Below are 23,661 nucleotides of genomic sequence, written 5' to 3'. Positions count from 1 at the left end.
ACTGCTGCTACTCGCTGTTTATTATCTATGCATAGTCACTTTACCCCTACCTACATTTACCCCTACCCTACCTACATGTACAAATTACCTTGACTAACCTCTATCCCTGCACATTGACTCGGTACCAGTACCCCCTGTATACAGCCTCGCTATTGTTATTGTGTTACTTTTGTTTACATTTTTTACTTTAGTTGATATAGTCAATATTTTACTAACTCTATTTTCATAAAACTGCATTGTTGGTTAAGGGCTTGTAAGTAAGGCAAGTCTTCAGGTCTCAAGCAAGGTTACTCATTACACAAGTGTAGTATGCATATTTAACGAAACTCAATTGAATCACAGCTCAAGGTGATTAAAGATGGGTTCCCTTTATCTTTGAAAGAGACATTGGTGTGCTCAGCTCAAACGTTTTGTAGTCTAAAAGATGATTTGGGTGCTGGGTTCTAAAGGCTTATCCTGGAAGAAAGAAGCACATCCGTTTGCTTTGATCACTGCTGATAATATATAAGACATTTAAACGTAAAGAATGTTCCAGTGAGTGCGGGTTTTTCCTTTCTTCAAGTATAACTCTATACTAATATTAACTAGATTAACATCAACTCTCTACTCCTCTGCAACTCTCCACCCTGGTCAATGCAGGCGGTGGCTCTCCTGGGAAAATGCAGGTAAGTGCAAAAGAAAGTGTCTCGTGTCACCTGAGTGTCTAAGAAAGGTTAATAACAGTAGCTACATTTTAAGAAAGATACCCAAGAGAATCTGGTAACTGGACAGAGTGAGCCACTGCCAGCCTAGGTCCTCCACCGATTGGTCGTCTGGGTTTACAGTACATCCCAAATGGCACCCTATTCCATATTCACTGCTTTTGACCAGGGCTCAAGGGCACTATATAGGGAATAGGGTGGCCGTTTGAGACGCATACCAGGTCTGCCTCTTATCTTCTGGTTATCAACATCAGGGGAGACGAAGAGGTGCGTGACCCTCTGGACTGGACTGCCCACTGCCGTCCTCCATGCAGGAGAGGAGATGCCGATTGTGTGGGAGAGGCTGCAGTCCCTGAATCAGATTTATTGATTCGATAACTCAGTCAGATTTAACGATGAGATAATTCAGCCAGAGAAGAAAATGAAATCCCTGAAGGTTAACTAACCCTCTCTAAATGTCTCCTTTCTTTGTCTCTCTCCCTCTCTCTCGCTCCTTCTCTCTTGGAAGATCTCAATTACATTACTCCTCGTGTCCTCTCTCCTCGTCTCCTTCTCAAACCCCATTGGAGGAGAAGGTCAGAGGGGCGGGACCTTTTGCTTTCTCATCCAGTTGGTTTTGAGAAGGAGACGAGAGAAGAGTATGCAATTGAGATATTCCCATAGTCTCTCTCACTTCCTCTCTTTCTTTGTCTTATTGTTGGAAAAGGGGTAGAAAATATGTTATTATCTTATATATATTAGCTTGTACAGAATAAATCTTATGGTTAAAGGTTGAGTTAGAATGTTTGCAGGTGAGTAATTAAGTGTTTAGCTGTAGAGTTGAGAACTATTGGATAATATGATTTTGGCCTGAGTTGAAGGTTTTCGACTGTCTTGACTGTTTGGTTTCTGGGGCCAGTGTGGTATCATGTATAGCCACTGTGAACCCCCACTGTGAACCCCCCCCCCCCCCCCCCCCCCCCCCCCCCCCCCACACACACCAAGTAGGAAACTGTGAAATAAAGATGCAAAATGTTTATTGTCTTTTCATTACATTTGTAAGCAATATTGCACAAGCATGTTAATGTAAGGAACGCGATCAGTAGAAAATGAAAAAAATGAAAAAAATGTTGGGTAGTAAAAAAACAATACCACACCAGGAGTCATATTACTGATCGTGGATTTCCGGATCTATGGCGCTCTCAGGAGTGCATTTCACCCAGGACACACAAGTGCAATGTGTCCTGGGTGATGAAGAGAGTTGTGACACCCTGTATAGAAAGGTTATAGATATGGTGGTCATCAGAGCTGAACAGGTCACGCCACCACAGGTCTGCCCCTTTCCATGTCATATTGGTGGTGTTGTTGTTGCTGTGATCATGGCGTGTGTGTTAATGTTATGTGGGTTTTACATATCTACACTACTGCCAACATTATTGGCCCCTGTTGGATAAATCAAGTGTTTTGAATTGAATGGATTCTAAATGAATTGACTCCCTCCATCCACGACAAGCTGCTGTACAAATCAAGCACACTTTTAAAATAAGAAATATCTGACTATCTGGAAGGCCACTATCTGCAATGAATTGAATACTGATTCTGCTAGGAGGTTAAAAGGCTACATACTGCATCATCAGCCTGAACTGAAAGATGCTTTGAATCAGCCATTTCAGAACAATTTTGAAATAGTTATTTACCTGGAATCATTGGGACCATTTAACAATGTGCATTGTGAGGTTAGCACGCTAGCTTCTGGAGCACTGGTGTTGTTGACATGGGATGGAAGCCCGGGTCTGCTGTACAGGGATGGTCTGTGTTACATTCAAGGGGGGAGGATTTCGATAAAGCGTTGTATTCAATGGAAAGAAATATTCTTACAGAATATGGAGTGTAATGTCATTCCCTCCCTCACTTTAAGTCCCAAATGCTACCTCCCAAGAGATCTCCTCTCCCTTCCTTTCCCCTGTCCTCTGCAGCACACTGCATTCTTTCTCCCAGTCTGCTAAAACCGGCAAGTCAGAATGTATCTTCTCACAGAGTTAAGTCTGTAGACACACCAATCCCTTCTTACTGCTGCTCGGATCCTTTGCCCTACACACACACACACACACACACACACACACACACACACACACACACACACACACACACACACACACACACACACACACACACACACACACACACACACACACACACACACACACACACACACACACACACACACACACACACACACACACTCCTTTGAACTCTACCGAGACGTGTGTGTGTATTTGTTTCGTGGCTCTTGGACATACAGTACACTATTTATCGTTTTGTTTCTCTCGTTCTCTCTCCCTCTATTACAGCTCTCCTTTTTACCTTTGATTCAGACCCCTCCCTCTCCCCCTTTCCTATCTGCGTTCAACTGCATTATGATAGTCTGGAAGATTGTTTCTTCTTTCTCTCCCTTGCTCGATATGTCCTACCTTTATCTTTACCTCTATCTGTCTCTCTAGTTCCTTCCTTTTCTGCTTTTGTGTCGTTCTACGTGTTTTTTATTTTTTTTATCTCCCTCTTTCTCTCTCTCGCGCCATCCGTACTCCCACTCTGCTCTCTGCCTCCCTGCCCCCACCACACCTTACAAACAGAACAAGTCTATCCATCTCATTATCTGTCTGATAATGCCATGTTTTTTTCCACTTGTCAGGGATTTGTAGCTACCCCATTTATTTTTGTGGACCTCCATCACCTTTTCTTCCTTCCTACTGCCATCTCCAATAGCCATCCTCCCCAACCCGTCGTGCTCCCCCCTCTACCCCTCTCTCCCTTCCCTTTTCTCTCTTCTCCTTACACCGCTCTTTCTCTATCTATCTATCTATCTATCTATCTATCTATCCCTCTTTCTCTGCAGCCCCCCTCTTTCACCCCGTCATTTTTTCTCTCTCCTATTTTCCAGCCACAGTGGCAGAAGCTTTTAATAATTCATATTGATTTAAAATGCAAATTCTAGTAATACTGAGAAGTCAGACCTGACTCCCACCCTGCTCTATCCCCGCTTCTCCGGTTGCTCTCCCTCCCTGCCAACCGTTGCCTCGACAACCGCAACATCCTAGAAACACATAACAGAAATTCACACACACACACAAGACAAGAGAGATACCCTATCTCAAGCACATTCTTGAGGTAGGGAAAACGAGGGAAGGAGAGCGAGTCTGACGCAGTTCAGGAAAAACATGTAGCGAGATGTATTACTGAACATAAATATAAATGCAACATGTAAAGTGTTGGTCCCATGTTTCATGAGATGAAATAAAAGGTCCCAGAAATATTCTATACACACAAATAACTTATTTCTCTCAAATTCTGTGCACAAATTTGTTTACCAGTTAGTGAACATTTTGCCTTTGCCAAGATAATCCATGCACCTGACAGGTGTGGCATATGAAGAAGCTGATTAAACAGCATGATCATTACACAGGTGCACCTTGTGCTGGGAGCAATAAAAGGCCACTCTAAAATGTGCTGTTTTGTCACACAAGACAATGCTACAGATGTCTCAAGTTTTGAGGGAGCGTGCAGTTGGCATGCTGACTGCAGGAATGTCTACCAGAGCTTTTGCCAAAGAATTGAATGTTCCTTTCTCTACCATAATCTGCCTCCAATGTCGTTTTAGAGAATTTGGCAGTACGTCCAACCGGTCTCACAACCGCAGACCACGTGTGACCACGCCAGCCTAGACCTCCACATCCGGTTTCTTCACCTGGGGATTGTCTGAGACCAGCCACCCGGACAGCTGATGACACTGTGGGTTTGTACAACCAAATAATTTCTGCACAAACTGTCAGAAACCGTCTCAGGGAAGCTTATCTGCGTGCTCGTTGTCCTCACCAGGGTTTTTTACCTGACTGCAGTTCGGCATCGTAACCAACTTCAGTGGGCAAATGCTCACCTTCGATTGCCACTGGCATGCTGGAGAAGTGTGCTCTTCACAGATGTATCCCAGTTTCAGAATGTAAACAGAATGCCCCATGGTGGCGGTGGGGTTATGGTATGGGCAGGCATAAGCTACAGACAGCGAACACAATTGTGTTTTATCGGTGATAATTTGAATTCACAGAGATACTGGGACGAGATCCTGAGGCCCATTGTCGTGCCATTCATCCGCTGCCATCACCTCATGTTTCAGCAAGATAATACACGGCCCCGTGTCGCAAGGTCAACTCTATGAAGGAGATGTGTTGTGCTGCATGACAGGTTTTCTGATCCATGATCTGCCTTTTTTAAGGTATCTGTGACGAAGTCAGGTGAAGTCCATAGATTAGGACCTAATGAATTTATTTAAATTGACTGATTTCCTTATATGAACTGTAAAATCTTAGAAATGGTTGCGTTTAAATTGTTGTTCGGTGTAGCAATGTACCATGTGAAACAGAGCTCGTACTCAACTAAGGGTTTATTGTTGTTTACGTGCTGATTTGCGTTTTGTGGCTAGCGTTACTTTGCTACCTGCCAACTTTACGGTTTTTACTTTTTAATTACCGTGTTATAGTTGTATTTTTTTCCTTTGCTCAACTTTTTTCCTTCAACTTTTTCACCCCGGACACTTTATCTGGACATGGTTCTACAGGACCTCCACCAGCCGAAGCTAAGTAGTAACATTAACATGATGCTTTATCTGGACATGGTTCTACAGGACCTCCACCAGCCGAAGCTAAGTAGTAACATTAACATGATGCTTTATCTGGACATGGTTCTACAGGACCTCCACCAGCCGAAGCTAAGTAGTAACATTAACATGATGCCTTCTAATTGCAGTCGCTGTATTCATAATATACAGGAGAACGATCGCCTTATGGTGAGGATTGCGTCTGAAGCTATTTTCATCTATTGAGCTTCTAATCATGAAATCTATGCAGCTTACTCAATCACTTGCTATAGCTACTGTTTACAGGCCTCCTGGGCCGTATACAGCGTTCCTCACTGAGTTCCCTGAATTCCTATCGGATCTTGTGGTCAAGGCAGATAATATTCTAATTGTTGGTGACTTTAATATTCACATGGAAAAGTCCACAGACCCACTCCAAAAGGCTTTCGGAGCCATCATCGACTCAGCGGGTTTTGTCCAATATGTCTCTGGACCTACTCACTGTCACAGTCATACTCTGGACCTAGTTTTGTCCCGTGGAATAAATATTGTGGATCTTAATGTTTTTCCTCATAATCCTGAACTATCGGACCACCATTTTATTACATTTGCAATCGCAACAAATAATCTGCTCAGACCCCAACCAAGGATCATCAAAAGTCGTGCTATAAATTCTCGGACAACCCAAAAGATTCCTAGATGCCCTTCCAGACTCCCTCCACCTACCCAAGGATGTCAGAGTACAACAATTCCACCTAACTGAGGAACTTAATTTAACCTTGCGTAATACCCTAGATGCAGTCGCACTCCTAAAAACAAAAAATATGCTGTACATTTCGATGAAACATGGTGAAGCCCCAAAATTGCTCTCCCTGGAAGCCTGTGTTTCAGACAGACATAAGGAAGTGGATGGCTGCAAATGTTTTACTTTTAAACTCGGACAAAACAGAGATTCTAGTTCTAGGTCCCAAGAAACAAAGAGATCTTCTGTTGGATCTGACAAGTAATCTTGATGGTTGTACAGTCGTCTCAAATAAAACTGTAAAGGACCTCGGCGTTACTCTGGACCCTGATCTCTCTTTTGAGGAACATCTTTCAAGGACAGCTTTTTTCCATCTACGTCACAAAAATGTGAAACTTTCTGTCCAAAAATGATGCAGAAAAATGTATCTATGCTTTTGTCACTTCTAGGTTAGACTACTGCAATGCTCTACTTTCCGGCTACCCGGGTAAAGCACTAAATACACTTCAGTTAGTGCTAAACACGGCTGCTAGAATCTTGGCTAGAACCCAAAAATGTGATCATATTACTCCAGTGCTAGCATCTCTACACTGGCCTGCTGTTAAGGCTAGGGCTTATTTCAAGGTTTTTACTGCTAACCCACAAAGTATTACATGGGCTTGCTCCTATCTATCTTTCCGTTTTGGTCCTGCCGTACATACCTACACGTACGCTACGGTCACAAGATGCAGGCCTCCTTATTGCTGGAGGCAGAGCTTTCTCCTGTAGAGCAACATTTTTATGCAATGGTCTGCCTATCCATGTGAGAGATGCAGACTTGGTCTCAACCTTTAAGTCTTTATTGAAGATTCATCTCTTCAGTAGGTCCTACGTTTGAGTGTAGTCTGGCCCAGGGGTGTTTTATTTATTTTACCTTTATTTTACCTTTATTTAATTAGGCAAGTCAGTTAAGAACAAATTCTTATTTTCAATGACAGCCTAAGAACAGTGGGTGAACTGCCTTGTTCAGGGGCAGGACGACAGATTTTTACCTTGTCAGCTCGGCGATTTGATCTTGCAACCTTGCGGTTACCAGTCCAACGCTCTAACCACTAGGCTACCTGCCGCCCCAAAACCCGCCGCCCCAAGGTGTGAAGGTGAACAGAAAGGCACTGGAGCAACAAACCACCCTTGCTGTCTCTGCCTGGCCGGTTCCTCACTCTCCACTGGGATTCTCTGCCTCTAACCCTATTACGTGGGCTGAGTCACTGGATTACTGGTGCTCTTCCATGCAGTCGCTAGGAGGGGTGTGTCACTTGAGTGGATTGAGTCTCTGATGTGATCTTCCTGTCTGGGTTGGCACCCCCCTCGGGTTCGTGCCGTGGTGGAGATCTTCGTGGGCTATACTCAGCCTTGTCTCAGGATAGTATGTTGGTGGTTGAAGATATCCCTCTAGTGGTGTGGGGGCTGTGCTTTGGCAAAGTGGGTGGGGTTATATCCTGCCTGGTTGGCCCTGTCTGAGGGTATAGTCGGACGGGGCCACAGTGTCTCCCGACGCCTCCTTTCTCAGCCTCCAGTAATTATGCTGCAATAGTCTGTATCGGGGGCTAGGGTCAGTCTGTTATATCTGGAGTATTTCTCCTGTCTTATCCAGTGTCCTGTGTGAATTTAAGTATGCACCCTCTAATTCTCTCTCCCTTTCTCTTCTCTCGGAGGCTGTAGGACCATGCCTCAGGACTACCTGACCTGGTGACTCCTTGCTGTCCCCAGTCCACCTTGTCATGCTGCTGCTCCAGTGTCATCTGTTCTGCCTGCGGCTATGGAACCCTGACCTGTTCACCAGACGTGCTACCTTGTCCCGGATCTGCTGTTTTCGATTATTATTTGACCATGCTGGTCATCTATGAACGTTTGAACATCTTGGCCATGTACTGTTATAATCTCCACCCGGCACAGCCAGAAGAGGACTGGCCACCCCTCCGAGCCTGGTTTCTCTCTAGGTTTCTTCCTAGGTTCCTGACTTTCTAGGGAGTTTTTTCTAGCCACCGTGCTTCTACATCTGCATTGCTTGCTGTTTGGGGTTTTAGGCTGAGTTTCTGTATAGCACTTTGTGACATCGGCTGATGTAAAAAGAGCTTTATAAATACATTTGATTGATTGATTCACAAGGTTCCTTTCAAACTTCATCATTAATCATACAAAATCAGAATAGGATCAAGATCAATACAGAGGTCTTTATCAATATATTGGATTAACATAGTAGTGTACATACATACTCATACTGTATGTTTATAAAGCAGTCAATTAAGGCATGCACAGTCAGGCAAGTCAGCACAGATGTCTGATTCAGGATTATAGTATAGATCCGTAACCAACGACAATAAGAAGAACAACACTGATTAACTAAGTGGGCCAATGGTCTGGAACCACCGGTGCTGCAGTCTGTGGATACCTCCCAAATGGCACCATATTCCCTATATAGTGCACTACTTTTGACTAGAGCCCTGGGAGTAGGGTGCCATTTGGGAGTTACCCAAGATCCCTTCTCCAAAGAGATAACATATCAAACAGGATATAGATTATATTGGACAGGAAGTAGCACATAACAAACGTGAAACGGGAGCAAATAGATAATTGTAAAGTGATCCTGTATGGCTCAGTTGGTAGAGCATGACGCTTGCAATGCCAGGAATGTGGGTTCGATTCCCAACCATATATAGTAATTTATGCACGCATGGCTGTAAATCGCTTTAAATAAAAACTTCTGCTAAATAGAATATAACAATATAATAATAAACCTATTGAAAATAAAAGGTGAAGAAGAACATTAATTGGTTGGGAATAATTAATGAATTAGTAGGAGAAAGAAAGACCTGAGAGATGAATAGGAAATTACTAAGAAGACATGAAGAAAAGGTGGAGATTACTCACCTGGTGGCTTGAAAGACTATTTATTTATGTCTGCATATAAATTATCTCATGAACTGGTTGGTCATGATCGTTGCAATCACACAAGGTATCTACTGTCGAAGCATATGAATTGTGTAACTAGCTAAATGTACACATGCTTTTTTTTTTAGCAGTTTTCTTGTCAAGGAAGCTCACAATCAACCGGTTGAATAACAGCGAAGGCCATTATCGAACATTGTTTCCTGCTGTTCTAGTGTAATGTCATCAAGAGAACAACAACACTAGTAGAAATAACAGTGAAAATAGAAATAGTAACCATAACAATGACAATAGTAACACTAGTGAAATAACTAGTGCTACAAATAATAGCACTAATAGCTCAATAACAGTCCATATCAAACCAAAGGCATAACCAGGTATATAAATAAATATATACATACGACAATATAGTGCAAGCAGGTTAAATATCCATAGTTGTGCACAACCATTGAGAAATGGAAATAAAAGAAGCCAAAAGTCAGCATTCACTTTCAGCTGAAAACATTTTTGCATATGTGGTTAGTACAAACAGACATGCTACACTTTTGGCGTGAATGGGGTTACAGGAGACTTCGACAATATCTTCTCCTTCCTCCCAAAGTGTGCACTTGTTAAGTTCCCTTCACTGATTTGAAAATAACTGGTACAATAAATACTGTAGAAACTGCCTCTAGCCAATGTGGGGGGAAAAACCAGCCACCAGATTTTGGCATTGGCTGGTAGAATGTCTATTGTTACCAGCCACATTGGTGGCTGATCACACAGAGCATTTGGGAGAAGTTTTGATTTTGCTCAACGTTTTGTTGAGTATGTAAAAAATTATTTTGAAATTGTGTGTGTTTGTTTATCTATTCTTGTGGGGACTTCTGGTCCCCACAAGAATAGTAAACAAACAAAAACTGGGGACATTTTGTTAGTCCCAATGAGGTCAAATGCTATTTCTAGGGGGTTTAATGTTAAGGTTAGGGTTAGTTTTAGGGTTAGGGGCTAGGGTTAGTGTAAGAGTACAGGTTAGGGTTAGGTTTAGAAGTTAGGGAAAATGTGTCCCCGCATGGTTAGCTGTACAAGACTTTGTGTGTGTGTGTGTTTGTGTGCGTGTGTGTGCGCGCGTGTTTTCTGTGGCTGGTGGACCAAAAGCTTTATTTCCCACCCTGCATGCCTCCACTAATCCAATGCTTTTAGATTTTTGGGAAGTAGTGAACGAGTGTACACTTCAGTAGAAAGGCAATATTGGGACACACCCCCTCACTAACCCTCCAAACCTCAAACCCTGGCACTGTCAGAGTGGAACATCCTCACTCGTCATTCCAAATGGGAAACCTTCTTTGGTTTTCAACCTTATTGTTGCCTTTCTATGGTAGCTAGTCTAGCCTTCAAGGGTGGTTCGGAGGAAGTGCTTCAAAACGGTCAGGTGGAGCAGAGTCTCAAAATAACAAATTGACATGGATTATTCTTGACTACTCAAACAAATCTAAGTGAAAAAGTCAACTTTGGACGTGAATATCATGTGTCATCATGGCAAATAAATATGCATATTATTTATTTACAATGCGCTGCACAAGTCAACAAGTCTCTCAACTACATAAAGATGTCCTTGGTGTAAAAGCATTAGAGTTAACCCATCCTCCATTAAACTCCTAAGTATAACACACTGTAAACGATACTGTAAACATGCACAGGGGACTGGGCTCGGGAAGTGAAGGGAATGTGTGTGCCAAGTAGAATATGATACCTTTAAACTGAGTGGGAGGGGACTGACTCACCTGCTTCTCCCTAAAAACAGCATCCAGGGGCAGACACACACGCACACTCTTAAAGACTATCTTACACACACACACACACACACACACACACATACATACATACATACATACACACTGCATTTCTCTCTCACACACTCTCGCTCTCTCTCTCTCTCTCTCTCTCTCTCTCTCTCACACACACCGACAGAGCACTTAGCCAGAGTCAAGCCAAAGACTGCCTGGCCTCTACTGTACGTGGCTTGGCTCACATTCCAGGCTTTGGCACAGTGACACACTGACTGACTTCCAAAGGGAGAAGAGGTCATTCTGCTTTGTGAATAACAACCAGACAAGGGCAAACAGTAAGCACATAGGAGCTGATACTGACCACGGTGGAGAAGGAGTACCAACTGAACAAATACCCCAGCAAGGTATTTGCATAGAATTTTAACAAAAGAGGCAACCATCAAAGATAATGACTACATATTAGAGAGGTGAAAGGTAAAGTGGGTAATATATTTGCAATACTGAAGGGAGAGGAATGGATTCCAACTGACCAGAGATGGTAGACTATGTTTAGAACTGTGTAAATACTGTCAAGCAGGCTGTCATAACATTGTTGTTGTGTAATTGTGAGATACATGGCTCCCTTGCAAAAGAGACCTTGGTCTCAATAGGACACCCTGTTAAAATAAAGGTCAAATTAATAAATAATGTTACCAATAAATGGTAGATAATATGGTGGTAGATACTGGACAGAAGAGGGGGAAATGAAGAGTAAGCAACTAAATTAAAATTACCGCCTGTCTTTTGTGTTTATTCTGTAACCAGCTCTGCTCCGTTCGTTTTTCCAGTCTAGTATCCTCAGACTTTTTATCCAGCATCAGTAACAAGCACCACACCATCTCTCTCTCTCTCTCTCTCTCTCTCTCTCTCACACACACACACACACACACTCTCTCTTTGCCGCCATCTGTGCCAAACAAAGGACTGCAGCCCATGCAGCTATCCCCAATCCTCCCCTCCCTCTCTCCCTCTTCTCCTCTCCTGTTCTTTATCTCCCTCTTTCTCTCAGCCAATGAGAAGTCATTCTGACAGTATGTGTATGGATGATTGTGTGTGTGTCTGTGTGTGTGCATGTGCTCGTGTGGGGAGGGGGGGGGTGTAAGATAGTGTGTTTGAGAGAGCATATGAGTTACCAGCCCAGCCTCAATCCCAAACCCGGAGTGGCTCATTCTCCCCAGATTCCAGTTATTTTTAAACGAAGATGATGAAGCAAAGAGATGGAGACCCCAGGTTTGTCCCTAAATTAAAGTACAGATGGTCCCATCTGTCTCTAACTCCTCCTCCTCCCTCCCTTCACAGAAAATAACAATCTGGAACAAATTCAGAACTAAAAAAGCCCCCCCCCCCCATCAACATCATCACATTGATCAAAGATCAATTCCAATCCCTCTCCCTCCCTAACTCTTCCTTTGCCATCTTTAACATGATCCTATAGGGTGGGCTGGTTTTGGCGTCACAGTTAAAAGGATCCCTTGGTTGTGTTACAGAGGTGTGGACTGACTGGAGATGAATGATTCAGTGGAAGGAAATAACATTACAGAGAAAACCAGATGTCCTTTCCGGCAACAATAGAGACACTTTGTGTTTTGTCACATTGGAACAGCCTGGGAGGAGCAGCCTGGGAGGAACAGCCTGGGAGGAGCAGCCTGGCAGGAGCAGCCTGGGAGGAACAGCCTGGGAGGAGCAGCCTGATCCCGGAAAATCATGCAGAGACTTTAAATACACTCTGAGACTCAGGCAACCAGGAGATCATGGCATCGTTGACCAGAGTTAGACTCGTTAGACGCATCTCTCTCATTCAGAAGAACCAGTCTGTTTATCACTGTCTATCCTACCTCAGTGTTGTTCTACCTGACGCCTTCGACCTTCTGAGTGATGGTGGCAGCCAGTGGTCAAAAAATAGATGGGTACTCCTGATCACCGTTGACGGTCAATAAAGTAACGCCCCCTATACTTTCAATGCATTTGTCTGCAAAAGGTGGATAAACACAGGAGCAAAATGTGTGTAAATGACGTTTACGTACGTTTACCCTGCACTACACCACTGGTGGCAGCATTGGGGTGTAGGAGGTAGAGGTGACGGACTTGTCTATCTGTTTCAGAGAACATATTACAGGCCATACATGATAGTGCAGCAAAAAAGGGGTCCAAGGGGTATGCTGTAGGTTGCAGGCGATTTGTAGAATAGTGTTTTGATCGTAGGAGAGGGGAAAAGTCTGGTTGGGATGGTTGTTGGTGTGCTGTCTTGCGATCTTGCTCCTGGTTTCCATGGTGACCCTCAGGATTTTATTATACCTAATAATAAAGAGAAAGCACAAGGGTGTTTGCAAAAATGTCATCAATACTGTTATATAGTACAAACACTGAAAACGGTCTAACTCAAACCAGCCACAGATGGACGCAAATTAAGAACCAGACACATCAAACACAGGTTGGCATTTATTGGGATGAATCTTGTCCTGGAGGCAGCTCTGCAGGGTGGTCACTAGCTGGCCAAGCCACAAAGTCATACACTCAGATTTTAAACCCACACCCAGGCACCGACCTCCTGGGGCCCCCCACCCCTCCCAATTATCTTTTTGGCCCCCAAACCCAAAATAAAATAAGAAATAATAATAATTTGGTTGGGGGCCCCTTAGAGATCGGGGGCCCAGGGGCACGTGCCCTGTGTTCCCATTCTGTAAACTGGCACTGCCCTAACCTTAACCTCATGCCTAAGACTAACCTTACATTTTTTTCATAGCTTTTTTCCGATATAGCCATTTTGACTTTTCGGCTGGCCCATCTAGTGGAAACCGCTCAGCTCTGCCTCCGGGACAAGATTCCTCCCAATAAATTTCAACCTGCACAAAAATAAAATCTGGGATTGAATCCGATCGCATTTGTAGACAATGCAGCTTTTAAAGGCAATGATCCATCGATCGCATTAACGGTAAACTCGGCATATGTCGACTCAATAGGAAATTACCTTTAAATGGAGCGTTGTTGACACAATCAGATTGAATCCTGGGCCAATATGTGGGAAAAAAAAATAAACCAACGTACAACAATGGGCACTAAGGTTAGGTAGGTAACCTAACCTTAGTGTTGGTTAGGTAACCAACCACCAAAAATCAAGCACAAACATGACCAAAAGCAAGACAGAACACACACAAACAAACAGACAAAAGCTGCAAGTAACGACAGACACAAAACGGCACCACAACAAGAACTTGAGAGCTCAGCCACTTTGGCCACTCACTTCCCCAGTTTAAGACGATGGCTGCGATGATGATGATGACCCCGCCAACTAGTGAAACGATGGACAGCACCATTGCGTTCCGGCCTAGACGCCGCGCCCCGTCTACGTTCCCCAGCTGCAGGCTGTTCCTCGACTGGAGAATAGGGTGAAATGTTATTGATTAGGTTACAAAATGCTGGTTAAAACACACTGTGAAGACAAAAGGTTAAAAGCAGTGGGTGGCAGTCCCATCTCTTCTGACCAGAACATTGGCCATCATTTTCTGTTCATTTCCCAGCAGGTGATCACTAACACACAAGTGGCCAACCACTGTTTTTAGCTGTTCTTCTTTGTGGTGTTTTTTAGATATCAACACGCACGCATTCCTTCACAGACAACACTTACAAACCACATGTCAAATACTTAAAGGTTCCACTCGCCATAACAGAGAAGACAAGAGCCACGATGTTGATCGGCCACAAGGGGCAGAAGCAGGACAGGATGGCCAATATTAGGTAGTCTCTAGGGGGCTTGCCGTCGTCCTCCTCTGTCACGGTGCTGGGCTGACGGCTGATGGAAGGCCTGGGAGACCCTGCCCCATGACCCAGCAGGGACCCAGAGCGGCTTCCTTTCCGAGCCCGGCCGTTGGTAGGTTTGGCGTGTTGCAGTCGCTTTGGGGACGAGATGGAAGATGTGGGCGAGGAGTCGGCAGCACACATTCCATTACCTGTAGTAGGGTGGGTAGAGGGAGGCAAGGAGGGTGAAAAGGAGGGAGGAAGAAGGAACGAGAGAATGTCCTCATTGTTTCGTCACCAAAATCGGGAATCCTGACATTATTCAACATTTATAGATGGGTTGGCTGGAAGGTGTGTGTTGTTATGATTCTGAACGGTCAGATAACTAGCAACAGTGCCAAGAAGCTGCCATTAGCAACGCACACGCCCAGCTCACCTGAGGATCTGTCTTTTTCAGCCATCTATTTCCTGTGTTTTGAGTGGTGCAAAATCTACTTGTCACTTAAATCTTGCTGGATTGATTGCTTTCATATTACTAGTGACTGTACACTGTAACGTTACTGCATATTTGTAGCTGGTTTACTAACGCGTTAGTTATATTAGCTATGTTGACTATGATGTTACTTTAGCTAATATGGTGACAATGATGTAGGCTGTGTGTAGCGTTTATAGTATGGTTTGGCTTGGAAAGGTTTTTTCGCCTGGTAAGGCGAAGGGAAAAGGTCAGAGGAGGAGAGCAAATAGATGCGAGAAGGAATAATCCGTGGCTGTTATGAAAGTGAACTGTGTTTACGCGTGATCAGGGGTGTATTCATTCTGCAAATTCTGTTAGAAAATGTTTCTTAAACGGAACAAAATGGGGATAAACATACTCTGGTTTGCAACTGTTGGACTAATGATTACACCCTATATCAGCTAGATGCAGGCAAGAGTATGCAAGGCGGTATTGAAAGGTTCACTGTCTGTCCATGTGATACGGTCTGCCTCCTCAAACGTTTCTCTCAACCTGTGTGCACCTACATTGTAAACTTTCATTCATAGACTAGGTTGTAGCAACCTCATGATGGGTATTGGAAAAATGTGGGTATCATATAGTAGCCTAAACCTATAGCTGTTACATTGAACTGGGTGAATGGAATATGAATGACAATAGAATGTAATAGAAATAAGGCCATGCTCATGATGACACTGACCGCCATTGATGTATAGATAGGTGTAATCTAGAGCTCTCTCTTACTTCTCCTTCATTTTGGAAGAAATTAATTAGTTCAAAACTGTTCTAGAGCGTGTTGATTTTTAATCTGAAGGTATCCCGTTATTGACACACTTGTTGAACTATGCTGCACAACAACAGTAATTAATCAATATATTTGTACAATTCTCAAAAGGCTCTGAAACCCCTTACAAAAAAATACTGCAGTCAGAGTGCAGTATAATTGCAAATACTGCGTCCAAAGTACCACAGTTGATTGCAGTTACTGCACTTTCTTTTTTTAAGGGCACAAGGGATTGACGTATTGTCTGGTCAAGCCAATAACCTAAATTGACTTTTAGTTTGGGAGGTGGTGTAATTGAAAGACTAGAGAAGGGATGTGGGGATTGAGCCATTGAAAAAATAAAGGTTGCTGAAGAGAAGGCAGCTATCTGTAAATCATGCATCTGTCTTAAGTGATTCCTGGACAGACAGGGCCAGACACTCAGGGAAATGAGAAGGGGAAGTGAGGGGACAGCTCTAGAACACAAACATTCGTAGAGTTGTAGATCACAACAACAGAGATGAGCTCAAAGTGTTGAGAGGGGTGTTAATTGTAAGTTGGGATAGATAGGGTTGAGAAGAAGGAGAGGGTGGAAGGGGGAGGGTGGAGGACGATATGGGGGAGGTTGTCAAATATTTATTTACTGGTCTCCATCTTCTCGCTGATTACTGCCAAGTGGTCTTTGGATTCCGATTGGCTGGAGTCAGGGGCTGTCTCTTGGTGCTCAGCGCTGGTTGGCTGGGAGGTGATGGTCTGCTCTGGCTGCTGTTCTCCCTCCGCTCCACTGGGGGCAGCACTGGTGTTGGAAGACATGGCGGAATGCGGACAGTGTTGTTTCACTGGTAGTTTGGGCCTTTTTGATGATTGGTCTTGATTGGACTTTTGATCTTCTTCAACTGAAATGAACGGGGGAAATAGGGAACATTATACATTTTTACTGTTACTTGCATTGTGGTGTTATCAAATTACCAGTTTGCTAGCATGGAAGTCTTACAGATCCTGCAATGTTCTGATCAACCATACCATATACTATAGTCTATTGTTTATAAACATTTTATACAGGTATACCAGGAACCAGCCAGGAAGCTATGGCTTTCTTCATTGGGGGACTGCTTAGATCAAACTTGACATTTTACTAAATCGTAGTCAGCTAATCATCTGAGGGGCGGGTCAGCAACATCCAGGGACCATATTGGAAAGAAACAGCTCAGGAAACTGCTCAGCCAATGGTGACTTTAAAACAGTTTATTGGCTGTGATAAGGGAAAACTGAGGCTACATTAACATTGTAGTTACTCCACAACACTAACCCAATTGACAGTGTGAAAAGTCAGAAGCCTGTAAAGAATACAAATATATATTTTTTAAATGCATCCTGTTTGCAACAAGACACTAAAGTAATACTACAAAAATTTGGCAAAGCAATTCACTTTTTGTACTGAAGACAAAGTGTTATGTTTGGGGCAAATCCAATATAACATATTGCTGAGTACCACTCTCCATATTTTCAAGCACAGTGGTGGCTGCATCATGTTATGGGTATGCTTGTAATTGTCAAGGACTAGGGAGTTTTTCAGGATAAAAAAAATGTACAGAATGGAGCTAAGCACAGGCAAAATCCTAGAGGAAAACATGGTTCAGTCTGCTTTCCACCTGACACTGGGAGATTCACTTGTCAGCGGGACAATAACCTAAAACACAAGGCAAATATACACTGGAGTTGCTTACCAAGAAGACAGTGAATGTTCCTGAGTGGCAGGGTTACAGTTTTGACTTAAATATACTTGAAAATCTATGGCAAGTCCTGAAAATGGTGGTCTAGCAATGATGAACAACCAGAGCTTGAAGAATTCTGAAAAAAATTATGGGCAAATGGTGCAAAATCCAGGTGTGGAAAGCTCTTAGAGACTTACCCAGAAAGACTCACAGCTGTAATCACTGTCAAAGGTGCTTCTACAAAGTATTGACTCAAGGGTGTGAATACTTAAATTAGCAAACATTTCTAAAAACATGTTTTCAATTTGTCATTATCGGTTTTTGTGTGTTGATGGCTGAGATAAAAAATGTATTTAATCCCTTTTGAATTCAGGCTGTAACACAACAAAATGTGTAATATGTAAAGGGGGATGAATACTTTCTGAAGGCATATACTGTAGGGAATAGGGTACCTTTTGGGATGTAACCAGTATGTCCATAGAGACTACTGCCAATAAACATTGTACCTGCTCTGTTAATAATACACTGTTGCCGGTAGCAACCGACTGACTGACAGATGAGAATATCTTTCCACATAGGTATGACAGCCTCTGGGAATGTGATAGATGTTCTTCAAAGAGAGGACATTTTTTGAAGAGAACATGTTTGTTACAACTATGCAATACAATAAAGCAATAACACAGCAAGGAGTTGGCTATGACTGAAGACCCACAATGTTATACAGAAAACCGAAAAATAAGGAAATTATTGGAGGAACAAAACCCAAACCAAAAACTAAAGTGATATATACTGTTCCGTAACAGAACCATTATTTTAAATGCATGGTAAATGGTTAATAACGTTCTATTAAGCTCCGGGATTTTTGTTTCCAGTCTCACAAAAATCGCAACAAACTGCCTATGAAAAGCCCTCACTCTGTCACTTAGAAACATATTCCAGCATGTGCCTGCCAGCTGTAAATGGCAGACTACAACCCCAAAAGGTGTATTACCGCTGCCAACTGGACGGGTTGAAAAAACAGGGTAAAAAGAAAATCCGATCTATGTGGTTCCAACCCCTGGTTATAATGCCACAATATCTAGGTGTTGACCATGACAGGAATTGTAAAAATATGAGCTCCCTTGTAGGATGTCATGAAGTATCTGACTCCTCCTTAAGATAAGCCACACCCACCAAGCCCCACCCCTCGAACCTTTATGCCACACCCCTCCTATCTGCATACCTCTCTCAGCCTTTGTTTCCAGGCTAACTACACAACGCCTTGATAGGTGTTTTAAATATCTGCTAACCACATCATATAATAGAACAATCTAATGCCTGAACGCCCAGTCGATGACGTGGCACGCAGCCATTGATTGGTATAACGCAACTTCTGCAATGTAGTCGGCCTGGAATGCGACCAAAGTGTTCCGACAGGTGACATCACACCTACGTAGCCCTATTCCCTTACATAAGTTACACAACCTAAGTTAGCTAAGTTAGACAACCACATATCACAGTCACTTGACTGACCAAATCTGACATAAGACAATTCTGTCAACCCTCTTGTCGTTCTGAATAAGGGTTAGAGTGAGGATTAGACGTAATAAGGATCAGTCAGTATCGAACAGACAAAGGCTGGGATTCATTCAAACCCGCCATAGAGACATAATCATTGGATCACTTGTTTCGGTTTTTGGTCGCAGGTTCAGGAATGGCTGAAGAATTGCAACATTTACTTGGAGCTAACTCTTTAGATAGCATTGCTGGGTGATTTGAAAAGTCATAGATCAAACAAAAATATAAATGTAAAGCGTTGGTCCCAAGTTTCATGAGCTGAAAAAAAAGATCCCAGAAATGTTCCATATGCACAAAAAGCTTATTTCTCTCATATTTTGTGCACAAATGTGTTAACATCCCTATTAGTGAGCATTGAGTGTCTGCGTTACCAGGAGCTAAAATAGAAGTTGCTTCTATTTGTGACGCTGAACTTGACGCAAGTCCTGCCTCTCCCATCTCCTCATAGGCTTTTAGAAGCATATACCTATGTACCATCGATTGTGGTAATACACCTTATTATGAAAGTCCAAAGAAGAAAAAGCCTGGAAGGAGAGATGACTAGAAACGATTCGGTTGACCGTTTTATGTGTGGATTAATTGTCAGAGTAGAGGACCCTGTGCATTTCAGGTCAAATAGCCACGTTTAAATCCCAGGACAAATTAGCTAGCAACAGCAAGCTAGCTAGCTAAATAGGACAGGATAGCTAGCGACTGCAATCTAGCTAGCTAAATTGTCATACATATTTAATGTTTTTCGGCCTGTCCCCAGATTAATATAGTTGGTTCAGAGTTTGTTTTGATATTTCAACCTGCGTACAATGATCGCGTTTGGTGGGGGGGGGGGGGGACAAAATATAATTGCGCATGCGCGGTTTGAGCATGGTGTAACATTTGTCTCTGTGCTCCCAAACAAGCCAAATTCCCCGTGATCATTTTGTTGCACATCTGCAGAGCTGATAAAATCACTATTTAGGTAGTTCATCGAAGTAGGTATGGCATACTTTCAAGACTGCTACAACTATCAATCAGGGTAGTATAACTATGCCTCCCGAACTTCTCTATCCCTCTCATTGCTGTGTTGACTACATTCCTCTCCCCTGCGGTCTGTGTGGGTCTGCCAGGAAGAATATGCGCAATGGATTCTGGTCATTGTAGTTAATTACCACATTTTCTGCGCTTGAACTAGGTTTAATATTTGCCTATTGAAAACTAAATTCCCTGCAGTGTTTTTGATTTGATATCTCGTGCTTGATATGATTTCTCTCTAGAGAAACAGCGCGTTGAGCTCACAAAAAAAGGAACTATGTAATTGAACCGACGTTGGTCAATTAGTTGTTTAATAATCTGAGAAAAAAAAACGAAATTTCAGTTAATTGCTCAGCACGTGATCCATTATATTAGGCTTAGGCTACCAGTATTATTGGGCTATATCAGCCAATAAGCTAGACATAGTTTGAAAGAGAGACAGAGTTGGGGTGAAATAGAATAGGAGACTGGACACCTGCACTTCACTTGAACTACGTTTTGCATAACATTTAGCAGGCAGACACAAATAAATATGTTACCAATACTTCATATCTAGACGAAGTAGAAGCTTAAACTATAGCCTGTCATACTTCGGAAGTTTATTTCCTTGAAAAGACAACTGCCCGGGTTTATCCGCCCATGCATATAGCCTACAGGCTATTTAATTGAGACAACACATATTAGGCACACTTGATCTCGCAAGCCCAACAAAAGGGGAATGCAGCTATCTAGCGTCAATTACCTTTAAAAGTTAAGTGCAGTGCGCTTGCCGACAAGGTACCTTTGACTCCCGGCCTTACTTCTACACCTTGACATCTGAATATTCATTATCTTGTAAATACTTTCATTTAATTTACTGGGTTGTTAGCAGTGGCAGATTTAGGTATAGGCCACATGGGCAGCAGCCCAGGACGTCATCTTGCCGGTTTTCTATCGCTCGTTTGCAAGTCACGTCAATGATATCATGTCACCGTGTGGGTCAATTAACCTTATCGGAGTAGGCGCCCTGATTCTAGTTTGTGAGCTAGGCAGGCTACTGGCTGGGAAGGTCTCCCACTCAGAAATAGGAGATGGGGAGGGGATAGGTTGACCTCAGGTCTCCCCACTGGAAGCCCAAGGTAGGGGGAGCGGGGAATCTATCAAATAGTCCACTTTGTACAGTACTAATGCAATTAGTAAAATCAGTCACACTACGGAATTATACCAAATAAACCACAATTCATTGATAATACTGCGAATATACAGTTTCATAGACATACTGTTAAATTTTTTGGGGTTTGTGCGAAATCGTTAAGAATAATATTAAACCAGTCTGCGCACCACCAAGGTGAATTGGTTTAGTCTCGACTCTTTGTTGACAGTGTTGGGGGATGGGTAATGTATTGAAGCTCGAGTGCCAAATCAACACAATTTTGTTTCTATTTGTCTTTGGTTACTTATTTTGATATTTGAGTCTTTTATTTCTATATTTTTATAGTTTTAAATGTTATAATTATTTCATTGTGTTGTTCCAAATGTCTGAATAAAAATTACAGTTAGTGCAGAATGGCACAAGTCATACAAGCTAGAACCGCCACTGGTTGTTTAGAGTATACTGTGTGTATCCATTTGGGCTCAACATAGCTCCATGTAAGAATTTGTTCTTAACTGACTTGCCTAGTTAAATAAAGGTAAATAAAAATCTGAGAGCTGTTACATTTCTCCAGCTCCATCCCTCAGCTTTATCGGAAAACCAAATGACTAGTCTGTAGCTTGGCTGAAAACTAATTAAGGATGTACATGTCATTTGTAAAAAGGGTTCGGCCTCGCTAAAAGGAGTTGTTGAGTCATCAAATCTAATCTAAGTACCACCCAACCCACTTTACAAAGATGAATGTTGTGAAAATATGAACTTCTACGGGAAATGTAATGGGTATTATAATAAATATTGTACATTATGATGACATTTAAATATAATGATCTGCCATTCATGCAGGGAGTGAGACTGACATAGTAGAGGAGATGTGGTTAGAATGAAGAGGGGATGGAGGAGAGGAGGGAGGGGAGGAAAGGGGGATGAGCACATCACGGAAAAGGTGATCTTGGCACACCTAGACCTGTGTGTGAGAGTGTGTGTGTGCGCGCGCGAGAGGGATGGAGTGGAATATGGAGAAGGACTTGCGGTGAATTGCACATATAATTCAACAAAAAAAATCAGGAACACTGTAAATTCCAGCAAATTCTATGTAAAGATGATACATTATGTATTACAATGCTATGTGACTTATGCAGACTAACATAGATCTGTTTGGAAAACAACTGAATGCATAATAAAGATGCCTACAGACATACATGCATGGCTGCCTTACACACACACACACACACACACACACACACACACACACACACACACACACACACAGAGAGAGAGAGAGAGAGAGAGAGAGAGAGAGAGAGAGAGAGAGAGAGAGAGAGATAAATACACATGCACCCTCTCCCTGGCCTCCCTTGGTCTTTCTCTCATGTACAGGAGTAAAATACAGAATGAACAAATTACTGGTGCATTCTCTCTCACACACAGACACATGCGCGCGCTCTATTGTCTGCATGCACACACAATGATGACACACCCACTTCAAACCACACATGCAGTGCATACTGTACACTACAGATAGGTTACTGTACACCACAGAGAGCAAAATATGAACTAAATCACATAGAAACCGCATGCTATCCACCTAGGCCTACCTGATCTTATTGAGTGACATGAAACATTATCCTTAACATTTTGCTTTTCTTGATCACAATTCCAAATATTACTGTAAATGCAACGTGTAGTAAAAAATAGAAAATATGACACAAGTTCAGTAGGCTACGATTAAAATCTCCACCCAGAATTCGTCGAATTGTCTTTTTCTTTTGATACAGGCTATGGTAAAAGGCTACAGACCACGCCGGGGGATGTCAAATTGCGCTCGTGTGCTTGCTATGTTGCTACCTCATCTCGCTCTCTCTCTCTCTTTTGTTCAACGGCGCTGCAAGATTGAGGAGAGGGAGGGGGAGACAGGAAACTCCTATGCCCGGAGGCGGGTAGAAAGGAGGGGAGAGAGGGAGAAGTCGGCGCAGCACATGCAATAGGATGCTTTCGCTCGCTTTTCTCTCTCACCCAGCGTACCCTTACTTTTTTTTCTCTCAGGGTCTATTTTGCTGATAGGGAAATAGTGGACCAACGCGCCCCTTGCGCCGTTCACATACCAATTTAGCTATGCATACTGCCTCAAGCATTCCTTTGTCGCTGGTTCACTGACCAATTTATGTAGGTCTATGTTTATTCCTAGGGGTCATGTGAACCAACCATCATGTGGTCAATATTGTTGACAGTATATAGTGCATGCTTGGTATGCATGAAAATACAGTGCATGCTTGGTTATTATTTGGTCATTTCTGGCCCAACTTTGCTCATCGCACCTGAAGTGGAGTCATGAGGGATACTTTAACGAAGTGTTGCACGCTAGCGACGCCCTGTGGACAGAAACTGTACGCACCCAACCCAAACATAGAAAATAGAGTAAAATTACACAAATGACCTATCTCCTGTATGTTGTGGGTCTTGTTGCTCTTTG

The 23,661-nt window shown here is 42.9% G+C and overlaps 1 protein-coding gene across 2 annotated transcripts; it reads right to left on the bottom strand.

Moving 5' to 3' along the window:
• Positions 1-8,245: 8,245 nt before the first annotated feature.
• On the bottom strand, positions 8,246-23,060 carry LOC109897548 (trafficking regulator of GLUT4 1). 2 transcript variants are annotated; one of them, XM_020492053.2, is made up of 5 exons: positions 22,787-23,060; positions 16,424-16,675; positions 14,449-14,735; positions 14,030-14,162; positions 8,246-13,083 (listed from the first exon to the last, which is right to left on the bottom strand). In XM_020492053.2, exons 2-5 carry the CDS (start codon positions 16,590-16,592, stop codon positions 13,067-13,069), a joined length of 606 nt encoding a protein of 201 aa, XP_020347642.1. In that variant the 5' UTR covers positions 16,593-16,675; positions 22,787-23,060; the 3' UTR covers positions 8,246-13,066. The 2 variants fall into 2 exon arrangements, with proteins under 2 accessions (XP_020347642.1, XP_020347643.1); XM_020492054.2 differs by lacking the exon at positions 22,787-23,060 and adding an exon at positions 20,802-21,030.
• Between the last annotated feature and the right edge of the window lie 601 nt (positions 23,061-23,661).

This window comes from Oncorhynchus kisutch, linkage group LG10 (genome assembly GCF_002021735.2).
Source record: "Oncorhynchus kisutch isolate 150728-3 linkage group LG10, Okis_V2, whole genome shotgun sequence".
In the NCBI taxonomy this organism is placed as follows: Eukaryota; Metazoa; Chordata; class Actinopteri; order Salmoniformes; family Salmonidae; genus Oncorhynchus; species Oncorhynchus kisutch.
The sequence above is the reverse complement of the archived record's forward strand: the minus strand, read 5'-3'. Positions and strand labels throughout refer to the sequence as shown.